General features: G+C 43.8%; 1 protein-coding gene across 1 annotated transcript; it reads left to right on the top strand.

The window, feature by feature from the left end:
* Window positions 1–1,472: 1,472 nt before the first annotated feature.
* On the top strand, window positions 1,473–11,896 carry LOC103171632 (BCL2/adenovirus E1B 19 kDa protein-interacting protein 3-like). Its single transcript, XM_042344502.1, has 6 exons — window positions 1,473–1,653; window positions 5,196–5,373; window positions 6,476–6,557; window positions 8,011–8,117; window positions 8,656–8,805; window positions 10,954–11,896. Exons 1-6 carry the CDS (start codon window positions 1,593–1,595, stop codon window positions 11,003–11,005), a joined length of 630 nt encoding a protein of 209 aa, XP_042200436.1. The 5' UTR covers window positions 1,473–1,592; the 3' UTR covers window positions 11,006–11,896.
* The last annotated feature ends 1,595 nt before the right edge of the window (window positions 11,897–13,491 follow it).

Raw genomic sequence — 13,491 nt, forward strand, 5'->3', positions numbered from 1 at the left:
GTGGAATAGCTGAATGTAAAGCTGCAGGAGTATAAGCTCCTGACCTTACATACGCCATTGGGTTCCAGACACCAGGTGCTGGCCGCATCCAGGATACAAATTCTAAGATTTGCGTACCTTTTCCTTTCCAGTAAAGGGAAGAGGAAATGGTTCTATACAAGTGGAAGTGGCTTGCTTTGTTTAACTGCCAATCCATGCGGAGGAGGAGTGAGAAGACAAGAGCGTTCCCATCCCCTCCTCGTCCTGGACACCGTGAACTGAGCAACGCATTGAAGTAATAAGCCTTGAAGGTAAGGTAATTCTTGTTTTGTTTCCCTCCAAACACAAAAGTGGAGTGGCTTGCACTGATTCTTGTAAAATGAGGAAGAGAAACCTTTTGAGGGAAGCGGAGACGAACCACCGCCAATTGACCACAGTGACTGAATCGAGACGTTTAATAGGGTGTAAAATTCGTTTGAACGGGATTCCTGTCGAGGGACGTAATTTATTTTTACGAGTTCAGTTCCCGCAGGATGGAGCTTCCCTGATTTTTAGACCTAGAAGATGGACGTGACAGCCAAGTTGAGCTTAGTCCCATTTAATGCAGTACTGAATGCTGACAAGTCAGGATGGTCAAATGCTTTGCGTGACCGGCGCTAAGTCAAATCCCAAGTTGTTGGAGATATCAAACCAAGGTACCCGCCAGTTTGTGTGGATTTTTACAGATCCGATTGGAAGAGCGATTTCTCACTGTTCTGGGCCTGGATTCATTGTCCGTTCGTTCGTTCGCTTTTTTTTCGTGGCCGTTTGCACGGCCTCGCTGCCGTGTCGACCCGCGAAGCGGCTCAAGTCGTCTTGATGCTTTTATCGTAATGCCGCGATGGACCGCTCTTGGCTCGGCTCTGGGCCGCGCCCTGCGTGCGGGAATACGCCGACTCGGAATGACGCCCCGATTTCTACCCGCGCCGTCGGCGATCGGGTCCGCGCGCGCTGGCGCTTGGGTTGCTGGTGTCTCAGTGACGCGAGCATTGTCACGGGAGGAGCTGGTTCGGTCGCAGTGTTTTTTACCCCCCCCCCCCCACCCCACCCCGCGACGAGCGAAAGGCACTCGATCCATCAAAGCAAATCAAAGCAGGAGCTGCGATGGGCGGGTGGTACGGGGGTTGGGGGGTACGGGACGGTCAGCATTTGCTCACCCAATGGGAGTCAGCAGCAGTAGTAGTAATCGTGGCTGGTTGGGGGGTGGGGGGGGGCAAGGTAAAGGGTTTGGGAGGGAAGCAGAAAAAAAAGTTATGAATGGGAGTAACGCGTTGACGTCATGGTGCGTGATGTCTTCCCAGGCTCTCAACGTGCTCTACGTCCTCAGCGTGCTCTACGTCCTCCCCCTCCCCCACACGCACGCTGTTGGCCGTCGGGGGAGACGCGGTGACGTCATCCCAGCCTCTGGACGTGCCCTACGTCGTCCTCCTCCTCCTCCTCCCCCGCCCCGCCCCCTCCCCCTCCCTCCGCTGTTGGCAGTTGGGGAGTCCGCGGGTGGCGGCGCGAGGCTCGTCCCAACCGTCGCTTCCCGACCGTCGCCCTCGCGCGCTCTCTCTCTGCCCCGCCCGCCCGCCATGGCCGCCTCACAGCCGCCGCCGCCCCCGCCGACCAACCAAGAAGAAGCGGGACTGAACGGTGAGTCGCTCAAGACAGGGTCGGGGGGCGGGCGGGGGGGGGGGGGTTGTTTATCGCCGGTTGACGTCGCCCTCAGAGAGAAAAAAAAACAAACCGCCGTCAGATGCGACCGAGACGTCGAGGCCTCGGCGGAGGGGGAATCGCCGGGGCGTCCTTTACCGAGGGGACAAGCCTCCTCCCCGGTCTCCGGGGGAGTGTTGTGGGGGGGGGGGGGGGTCTGCGCTCCCGCCGTCGTCGTCCCTCTTGTTTTCAAAGGGTGGGGGGGGGAATGGGCGGGGAGCGTGTGATTGACGGCCGCCTCGGCCAATGGGTGGCGAGGCCCGAGGTGATCGACGGGCTGAGTGTGGAGGGGCGGAGCGAGAGGCCACGCTGAGAGGCCGATTGACGCGCCCGCCGGCCAATCGGGAGGCGCCGCGCCGCGTCCGGTCACGTGGCCCGGGTCCGCCGGGCCAATGGGGGGTGGGTGGGTGGGCGGGGCCTCCCGCGGATGTCAACAACCCCTACACACACACACACACATACACACACACAGGACCTCTTGTCAACGTGCAGACTGGAGCGTCGCCTGCACATGGGGGGGGGGGGTGGGGGGGGGAGCCACACGTCCTCACCAGCCTGAGCTGATAATCTCTCGTCTCAAGTTATTCTGGTGCCTGCCTCGGAGCGCGTCAGAACACTTCAGCAGCCCGAGCCCGATTTGCCGCAGCAGCAGCAACAACAACAACAACAGCAGCAACAACAGCAACAACAACAACAACCTGCCCGCAAAACGCACAGTCAATTCGCTTTGTGGCGCACGTGGCTTTGTGGCCCCCCCCCCCCCCCCCCCCCCCCCCAGCGAAGCGCTTTTGAGGAGACGTCTCGGAAGAGCGCTGCGTCAAGCGCAAGGTTTATTATTTATTGTCGGTACTTCCTGTCCGGCCGCGGAGCAAACGCGGCGCAACCTGCCGCGCAGTGCAGATTTACGGTTTTTTTTTTACACACGCGTGCGCTGTGTTTAATCCTAATGATGATAGTGCTTGCAGTCCATACGGCGCCTTCTCAAGTCATCGAGGCGCCTCGAAGCGCGTCACAGGACGCACTGTAAAGTGGGGTGACTGTGTGTTTTGTGGGCGAAACGCGGCAGCCACTTGTGCACGGCGCCGTCCCCTTGTGGATTGAGCGACCAAATTATTTATTTGTTTTGAAGGGACTATTATGCCGGGAAAAGCGATCTGCCAGTCGACTAACAACCGGTTCCATTTTGTGTTCACTGTTAACCTCTTGTCTGTGTAAATACTGAAATACTCTGATCTGAGAAGATTGATGTTAATTTGCAAATCATATTTTAATCCCTGAAAATTAATTAGTAAAATGTGCAGAAATTGCCATACCGTTGAACAAGATAACCTAATAACATTGTAATTAAGTGAAATTATACTGTACAATCTCGGCTGTATTCATAACCTATTAACAATTTGCTGAGAGCTGTACCTTTTTGGAGTTTCATGGTCAGCTTTTGGGTTATTGTTGTCCTGCCATTTAAAGCATTAACTTTGTTTTTGTGCAGTGACCCGTCTTAGGGTCACAGCCTTATTTTGCACAGCTTTACGGATTTGTTCACAATTCACAGCTGTTCGCAGAATTAAGCAAATTAGGTATGACATCAATAACTCAATTAATAAAAATGTCTTGTTTGACGTTTTATGGTATCAGATGCTTTTTAGTTTGATTTGAAATATGTTAAGGTTCATTGTTATTCATTTAAATTTTTTTTACCAGGTGTTATCAAAAGAATCACACAGTTAATGTTATCAAAATCCTGTTCCTAAAGCCAGAGAATCTACACATCTGTATAGTTGGCAAACATCTCTTCACATACAGCAGAATGTTTGAGTGCTATTGTTCAGGCTTATCCAAGTCAAGTTGTTACCTCTCTGACCTACTTTCCTCCTACTTACCTGCCCGTACCCTCCGTTCCTCTGGCTCCGGTCTGCTCCACATCCCCCGCCCCAACCGCCCTACCATCAGCCTCTCAGCCCCGAGGCTCTGGAACTCCATCCCCAGTGCCTTCGCCTCTTCCTCTCTTTCCTCCTTCAAGGCCGGTCTCAAGACCTTTCTCTTTGACCGTGCCTTCAGCTCCGCTCTCGACTCTCTACCCCCTCCTCGCTCCCTCCCTTCCCTCACCATTTCCCCCCAATGCTCGGGTCCTGACCCAACTGTCCAGCGCCTCGGGATGTCCTCCCGACGTGAAAGGCGCTCTATAAATGGAATCTTCTTGTTGGTGTTGTGACTGGGGACACAATAGTGCTTCAAGCCTTGGAGTGTGTTTATAAGTGTCCAATTGGACTAACAGCCAATTAGTTTGAGTGACATTTTGTGTAATAGTATTTAACCAGAGGAGATTTCCAACAAAATCTGATATTGTTTTTTTTAATGCTCGCTGCATCAGTGATGATGCACATCGAGTAGATTTTATGACCGATTGGAAGTTATTGAGATTATAGAACCTGAAGAACCGACTATAAAGAAATTCAAGCAGTTCAGGTCATCTCGTATAAAAGCAAAATTGTGCTTTGAGTTGCTGCCTGTTGGTCTTCTGCCCAACAGATGTTTGTTTGGTTGGAACGGATTTTGTTTTCTACTTTAATATATCTGACGTTACCATTTCATTGGTCAAGAGTTATCACCTTTTTCTAATGCTAAACTTATTTCGTCGGATGTTATCACAAAATAATAACTTACATTTTTGCTGTGTTTAACAATCGAATGAAACAATTATCTCAAACACTAAGTAACTTCATTCACTGCATTTTCTAAAGAAGCAGTGGATGTTACAGTGTTGATCTTTTACAAAGTACAACGTGTCAAAAATGCTTCCTCGAAAAGGAGTTGGTGTGAAAAAGAAATAAACAGTACAAACCTTTGTTTTTACTCATGTGATTACTACCTAATGTGCCCAGAACCAGTTTGTTTCAAAAATGTAGGAAGCTACATATGAATACTCTTTATACGGTTTGATCTTTTCCCATTTAGGAGAAACTTGATGTAGTACGACTATCGGGCCAGTATTTTGGAAGGATGAGATGATATGGACCAAATTGCCTTTTGGTGTAGACAGTGGATCACAATTACTTGTTATAGATTACTTTGTGCTCCGTTGTATTGTATCTCTCAATGTGAAATCATTCAGTGCAGCAAAGGCAGGAAAGTTGTGATTCACGACTTGCAATACAATTATATATATATAATATATTGTACAGTTGCTGTTTCTGTGTAATATGGATGTCAACTAAGTTAAGCATTGAAACATGTTCACATGTTGAGTTCACCGTGTCATTTGGAATTTCTGTCTTGTTTTAAAGATTGAGCTGGTTTGATCATGAGACCAAACTATGATTAAAATGCGTGAATATCCTGAATTCATTTGAATACATAACATTTTTGCTATAACGACCAGAGAAGTAACAAAAGTGCCTGTCGCATGAACTCCCACACTGTGCCTAAGTTGCTATCTTAAAACAAAATGTCGAAATATAACTTGAGTAATTTTGTGGTTGCAGGTTCCTGGGTAGAGTTGCAGATGAATAACAATGGCAACGACAGCACTGGACGAAATGGAGGATTGGAGCATGTGCCCTCCTCCTCCTCCATCCACAATGAGGATATGGAGCAAATCCTTTTGGATGCTCAGCACGAATCGGGTCAGAATAGCTCTCGGGGAAGTTCTAACTGTGACAGGTACAGAAGTGGCAGAAACTGCAAAACATAAATGAGAAAACGTGCTGGTAATTTTTTTTTAAAAATCCTGTATGTTAACACAAGAAAAAAAGTGGGTTAGTATGTGAAAGAAGATTCCTGTTCATATATGCGGCCCCTCTAATGATTGTAGATGGATTACGTACACTGTACACTCCAGGACTGTTATTCTTTCATCAGTAACAAAGACAAAATAGCGAAAGTCACAAAGGAGATGAAATGCACCAGTTTGTTTTATAGTGAGTAGTATAAACAGAATGATTGTTTCAATTTTTGTGTTACTGCCTGAGTGTATGTAAAGACAACTCAGCCACGGAGTTTCGATCCAGCGTGGTTCCTCTTTCTGTCTTGCGTGCCAACCTGCGAATTTGCCCCTTGAGATGGGTTGCTTGCAGACGCAGACGGAGAGGATGCTGGAAAATTATCTTGTTTCACAAAGCGCTACGTTTGTGGTACAAACTTTATAGAAAGCTCAGTGGCAGTTGCTGTGGTTACACCTGGCACGGACTACTACCAAATGACTATCTTGCTGGCAGGGTTGATAAGCTCCGCAGGTCATGTTAACTTCTCCTTATTGAATACATTTGGTATCCATCCCACTGACAGTATAAGATTGTGGATTTGGCTGCATCCCACCAAGCTAAATTAAATCTTAAGTGTTATACTAAATAAAATTGCATTTGTGTAGCGCCCTTCGCATCGAGAGGATGTCCCAAAGCGCTGCATAGTCTGAGATTTGGACCCGAGCTGGGGCGGAGGGGCGAGGAGATTGCTATCAGGGAGGGTGGAGAGAGGGGAGGGTAGGGGTAGGAGGGTAGCCGAAGGCAAGGTCGAAGAGACGGGTCTTGGGACATGCCTTGAAGGAGGCAAGGGAGGGAGCAAGGTGAAGGGAATGCGGGATGGAGTACCAAAGGATGGGGGCAAAGAGGCTGAAGGCCTGACTGCCGATGGTGGGGTGGGCCGGGCGGAGTAAGTATTAGCGTTTGTTGGATCTAGTATCTGAATTACCAAGTTTTGACTTCCTAACATTTTTAACATAGTTTCCATGGCTCCAGTTACATTGTTTTCTGTACCTTTTTTTTAGCCCTCCTCGTTCACAGACACCCCAGTTGGGTCAGGCAACCTTTGAAGTAGAGTTGCAAGGGAGCAAAGACAGCAGTACACAGGTAAGTTACGCGTGTATTGTAGGATTGGCTGATGTTCTTGGTTTTGTGCAGCAAAACCTCCTTCGGACTATTAATTTTATGCTAAAGATGCTTTTTTTTAAAATTGAGAGTTAATTTGCAGGATTCGTAAACAAGATTTAAATTTTATATGTACCGGAATAGATGTCTCACCAACCCACTGTTCTCAAACGATCTGATGATGATTACCAGGTGCCTTCTTTTGTTGCATTGTTAATTGCATTTGGTGCAGCACCCGCATTTTACGTTCAGAGGATGTCCCAAAGCGCTTCACGGGATGCTTTGTAAAGTGGAGTGACTGTATTTTGTTGGAAGTTGGAAATGAGATTGGAGTCTAAGTGGAGTTCCTGTGAGACAGTAGTTGCAAACAGTATTTACTGTCTTAACGCAATGCAACCTGCAAATCTCCCCATAGTAGTAACTTCAGTAACCTTTGAAGTTGCAATACAGTAGAACCTTAATGGGAGAGCTAGAACTGCTATACTACAGTGACAGGCTACATCCCAGTGGGAGAAATTTCTCTTGAACTGTGTATTTTGTGTGATGATGAGCTGACACCCTCACTGTTTCCAAATCAACATTGAGGATCAGCTTTAATACACATTTACTACGAATGAAGAAAATTCAATTCAATTTTAAAATATTCCCTTCTCTAAGGAATTAAATTACTTTTAATTCCTTTAGAGAAATTAATTGAAAGCTTAGTCACTACCCACAGAAACATCCAAACATCTTAAAGTCATCCAGTATCATAGTTTTTGTTACGCCCATATTTATCATATGGATGAGACTGCTGTTGTCTGTAGGTGTGGTTCTTATCAGCTAACAGCAGTGTAACATACTGGTAAATAAACCTAATTAAAAGATTCTCATACACTTTGTAGTTTCGCTTTCGCTGTGTGTAAAATAACTGGAAAGTAATGAAATTATAGCATGTGACTGTAAACCTCTCTCATCGATCTTTTAACTCTTTTGATACTGGTGGCATTTCTGCTTTCATTTAAGATTATCATTTACCATTTGTGTTGTTGCTGGTGGATTAGCACTGTGAGTGCGGCTTGCACAGACAGATTGCACCAGCTTCATTCAGTAAGGCGGGTACTTTTATTCTTAACTTTAATAAAATTAAAAGCATATCTTAATTGATTTCCAAATGAAACTCCTAAGTATTGGTGATAGGAAGAGTTAATAACAATTGGCTGCTGCGTTTGATCCACAAAATGTGCAGTCAATTCACTTTACAATATATTCTGTGAAGCGCTTTGAGATGAATTAAGGCACTATATCAATTGCAAGGATTATTATTATAATGATTATATTAACTCAACAGCCCTTTCCCTACAGTTACAGCCTTAAATTAGAAAGCTCTGTGTTAAACTGACGCTGTGCGTATCTCGGGCACACAAGATTTTTTATTCTTTAATTTCATTTGTAGTCTGAAGACGATGCTTTGGAGAAAGACCGAGAGGCGGATGTCATGATAAAGAGGAGCACTGAATGGATTTCTGACTGGTCGAGTCGACCTGAAAACATTCCTCCAAAGTAAGTAGTGCTTCGACTGGGTGTATGGAGTCAATGTGGTGTGCAGTCACATGTAGTGTTGGTTGATATCCCAACCTAGGTGATGGCTCGGTGATGAATTCAAACATGAATTGAATTGGAAACTGATTTCACTGGAATCTAACAATTCCAGCAGTGACGAATGGGAAGTAAATTGCTTGTTGGGTCAGCTTCTCTTGTGCTTATTGTGGGATGGTTTCCACAGCAGCTCCGGCACTTTAAAGATGCCTAAGGCGTTACAGATCAACTGTAGCAAACGGCTTTGGTGTAAACTGTCCTGACCAGTCTCTGCCGATGATTGCGAGCCACTTGGGATTCATTGTATGTTTATCTTTACATGATAGTTACGTTGTTTACCATGCAGTTTGCTATCAATGCAGACGTTACGTAATTAGGAAATGCTATTAGTGGGCAAACTGAATTTAATGTGCTCCCAGAATAAAATGGATTAGATTAATTAATTCTGCCAAACACTGAAAAATGGATGAGTTATGTTTCTTCTTTTAATTTCTTTCCTTAGGGAGTTTCAGTTCAAGCATCCCAAGCGGTCAGTTACACTGAGTATGAGGAAGACAGGGGCAATGAAGAAGGGAGGCATTTTTTCTGCTGAATTTCTGAAAATTTTCATCCCCTCCCTGCTTCTATCCCATATTTTGGCGCTTGGTCTGGGGTAAGCTTTAATGATGCTCTCAAAAGATTTCTTTAAAACCTTTACAATCTGTTCTTGAAGCATTCCCATTGCAGGTTTATTAAGGGCTTTTTGACGTTATACCACTAATGAGGATAAATGTCTCCCGGATCGAGTGCATTTGTACTGCTCTCACTTAATGTGGTTATAATGCTTGTGGGTGCAAGACTGGGGTCTTGGGGCATTGGGGCAACACTGACCACAAAATAATGGTGTCTTACATTGTTCTCTGAGTTCTAATCGCAGCATCAATTAACCAGTGACACTTGTAATGAGTTTCACGAGCTCAACAACCTACGACTTACACAAGAAGGTCCAGTGCCAGTTCCTCATTGTACCGAAGGTATCCTTCAGGTTTCGTAGCAGGACAAGTCTATGTGAACAGCTGATGATGAAGGAGGCTGTGTGGGAGTTGAAAGCCCATCAGAGAATAAACCATAAAGCAAGTGAAGCACTTTAAAATGTCTATATCATTTCAAGACCACCACAGATCCATTTTGAATCAGTAACAAGATGTTCTGGGATTTTAGGAAGTTGATGGAAGTTTATTTGAGGGCAAGTAAAGATGGAGGTTCAGGAGCAAAATTAGAGAACAAAGACGTGGTGCTCAAGAGGAAAATTACAGTCTTCAGAGCATTCCGAGCTACAATTTCGTTCCTGATGGGAAATGAGAGTGGAAATGCGAGTTTTGCTGTAGATATTTGACTCTAAATGTAGTTATTCAGGAAAATTGTATGCCAGTGGTTAACAACATCAAGTTTAGTATTATACTCTTAGTAGACTGAGGGGAAAGATAAATTCATTTCTATCATTCGAAAAAGACATTTTGATTGCACCAAAACTTGTACGTAGAATGCTCTTCAACAAGAAGCAAAAGAGGAGTATTTAATTCCCATATGAAGTACATTTTAAATTCCAGTGGATGAAGAACCACAATCTTAAATTGCCTTTAAGTTGCACTCAGAGAATGGGTTATATAGCTAGTGAAGAATCCACCCCTAATTTCTGTCTATGACAGCCTGAAACTGTTCCATAAATAAAAGCAGTCTTGACTTCAATTGCCCTTTCTGGGTAATCCATTCCAGCTGTTGGTTAGTTACTCTGTGTGCATGGCTTTCCTCTGGGTAAAGAAATACTATTTTGATTTCCGCTGTTTCTTGTTCTGCTGCCTTCTGGACTGCTGTTTCCGAAAATATTCTTTCGGGTTTCTCATTTCTTATTCTGTTAAAGCATTTCATATGCTTCAATAACATGTGTCTGCTAATGCTCTTACTTGAATGCATACTAAGATTGGGATCGCAACGTATTTATGTTTTATTTCTCTGGAGCACAGTATCCTTGGCACCAGCTCAATGAAAACAAAATGAAAAACTTTTGTTTTATTTGGTTAGGCAAGTTTCCTCACTCCACATCCTCTTTTTACATAGAAGTAATTAGGAACCCAGTTGTTAGTCGATTGGCGGATCGCTTTTGGGGGAATAATAATCCCTTAAAAAAAGAATTAATATAATTTGGTCATTCAATCCATGACTGTTTGTGGGACATAATTAGTGCGTTTTTCTCACAAGATATACAGTCAAATCACTTTATAATATATCTGTTAATGCGCAAATGCATTATTACTATTATTGTAATGTACTCACAGTTTGGGTTATTTTTATTTGGTAATTCCTGTCTGTGAACAGGCTTGACTAAGGAATTATAAATGCGCTTAAGACCAGTTAAACCTTTTATGCAAAGAAGTCTTTAACCCGCAAGTGTTATTTTGTAGGCCCTTTGTTTATTAGACAGATAAAAGCTTCAGAATTTTACTTTTTAATATAAAAGTGTTCCTGAAGTGCATTGTGAAAGGTTGGATTGTGGTTTCAAAGTTTCTACAAATTGAGGTCCTTTTGTGCCTGTGATGTATAACATGTTGCACCAGCTTGAATTAGGTTTGAAGTTGCCTTTGTGAGACCGGTGCTATTCAGGGCATAATTGTATTGTCTCATGAGCAGATATCGGCACGCTTGGCTATACAGTATGTTATTTCTACACTTCATTTGGTCACATTTTTTAGAACCTTTTAAATATTTGATGGTGTGCGAAAACGAAAAGATAACATCCTGACCAGATACCCTTTTGTTTTAGGGTCTACATTGGAAAAAGACTAATCACGTCGTCGTCGTCTAGTACCTTCTGACAGCCTGACTGGGATTTACACGTGATCCGTGAAATTACGTTGACGTCCCATCAGTGCATTTGAATCGAAGGAAAAAAGAAGTTTCTCAAGCACAAAGCAGAACATCCCTTTTTTTTTCACTTACGTGAAGAAATTCTCTGCTTCGGGCTGCCAGAGCATGACTTGTGTTTTTAGAGCACTAACAGGCTTATTCACCACTTCCCCCACTCCTCCACTATGACTTGTTACAGTATGTGAGCCACGCAATGAGTTATAATTGCCTTCAATTCATGGTTTGCTCGCGAGTCAAATGAATCCTGCAGCAAACCGTCACTTGCGGAGCAATTCTGCTGCGCCTTTGGTGGGAGGTGAAACGAGGAGATTCTTCTGGGAGGGAACTCGATGGGCCTCTCTCCTCTCTTTCCTGCCCGTGTATCTATGTTTCTTTCGGCTGTTTAAAACAGGATGTTGTAAAACAGAGTGAAATTAACTTGTACACCTCGCAGTCTTAAGCACCAGGAGGAAGACACACCTTATCTGATTTTTGAAGTCCCCAAATTTTCATGCTGCGCAGCTGATGTGCAAAACACTTGAACTGACAAGTGAAAAGAAACAAAAGTTTGACATTGGTGGTACTTAACAGAAATTCTACACCCGATCTGATTTATTCCAGGGTCTGACCTTCAAGAAATATTGGATTCTTTCAAATTCATATTATTCCCTCCCTAAATCTGGGTTTTCTACTTCCCCCACTAAAGCCACAACAACAACTTCTTGCATTTATATAGCGTCGTTCACGCCGGGCGGTATCTCGGAGCAGTAGGTAGATAAGCAGCCTTGTCCATGACCCATCCAGCAAGGACCTGGATTTTTTTTTAAAAATACAAAGTGAAACATTTCTAGGAAATCAAAGAGAAAAGATGAAGAACCTAACCCTTGCGCTCAGCTAGATTTATAGGCATAAAATTCCATCCTTCCTCTTTCACACCAGCCTTGAATCCCTGTTCACGGAGTTTCAAAGCCCAGGGTTGAAGGCAGGGAATAGAAACTTAAGGCACTCAGTTCTTTATTCCTTTCAAATTTCTTTCTGCTGTTTGTTATGCGATTAATTCCACTCTGATTTTGAACCACCTATATTTTAGGAAAAGATATAGAATCAAATATCATGAAATTTCTAAGTGCACAAAGGAAAGGGGAGTGACATTTTGGAGTTCTGAACAGTGAAATAGGATTTTGTTATGAAAGGATCTTGCTGTAGAAGGTGATGAACCAATAAACTGTGGATGCTGAACTCTGAAATGCTGCAGAAAGTGATCCATGGGACTACCAGCATCTGAAAGAGTCTAACACTCCATGAGAACCTTAGAAAAATGAAAAAAAGGCCATTTAGACCCATCAAACTCACTCTTTCCAAGATTATTCTAATCCTGTTTGCATTTGGATTATGCAAAATCGATGCTACTGTGGCCTTTATTGAACCGCAGCTATTTCCCGGGTGAACACCCAAAGCAGTCTGAAGCAGTATTTTTTTTAATCTCCATCTAACACCTAAGTTTAAATCGTATAATAGTGTTCATAAGCAAGCTCTTCTGCAGTTCATTTTTAAAGCAGTTGATCAGCTGGTTTTGTTGGGCGTCTGTTCCACGTTTCCACTACTTTTTTGGCAGGGAAAAACATTCTTATCGCTCGCCGCTTGAGGCTTTTTAATTTTAAATGTCTGCTTTGTATTACTGCTCCCACAGGCAAAGTCAGATAAGTCTACTTACATCCACATCACCTATGTGTTCCATCACTTTCAAGATCTAGTTGAAGTCATCCCTCCTCAGTACGTGTTCAGCTACATAAGCCTCTCCTCACAACTGACAGCTTTAAGTTTGGGAATTATTCTGGTCGTTCTGTGAACCTTTTTTGAACAGTAAGGTTACCAAACTGCACGCCTGGCCCCAGCCCCGATCTATGTAAGAGTAGAACATTTTGTATTGCATTCGGGATGCAATCCATCCAGCGCTCGACTCGTTTTGTTGAGGGTAGTTTCACATTGACAGGAAACCTTCAATAATTCCTCCCTTTGCTCATAAACACTCCCTTTATTTTGTGTCCATGTCAGTGTTTCATTTCCCCAATGTGTGGATTACTTTGCAGTTATCTACATTCAAATCCATTTGCCATTCCTTAGCCCACTTACTGAATTGATCCAAATCTTATATTCTGTTTTATTCCCTTGCTCAGTACTATTCACTTCTGTAGTTTCGCAGCAAATGTTATAAGATTACAAGACAGGATTGTTTTCAAGTCACTTATGAATAGTATATACAGCTGAAGGCCCAGTCTACATCTGGTCACTGCTCCAGTCATTTCCTCAATTAATTCGCATAGATTTATTGGGCACAACTAGTGAATGAATGTCCTCATTGAGTCAACCCTCTTTAGGTGTTCAGTGACAGCAGCTGTTAGAATCCTCTCGAGTATTTTCCCCATAATCTTTTTTAAGAGAACCAAAGTTCGCT

Source organism: Callorhinchus milii, unplaced genomic scaffold (assembly GCF_018977255.1).
Source record: "Callorhinchus milii isolate IMCB2004 unplaced genomic scaffold, IMCB_Cmil_1.0 Scaffold28, whole genome shotgun sequence".
NCBI classification, from domain to species: Eukaryota; Metazoa; Chordata; class Chondrichthyes; order Chimaeriformes; family Callorhinchidae; genus Callorhinchus; species Callorhinchus milii.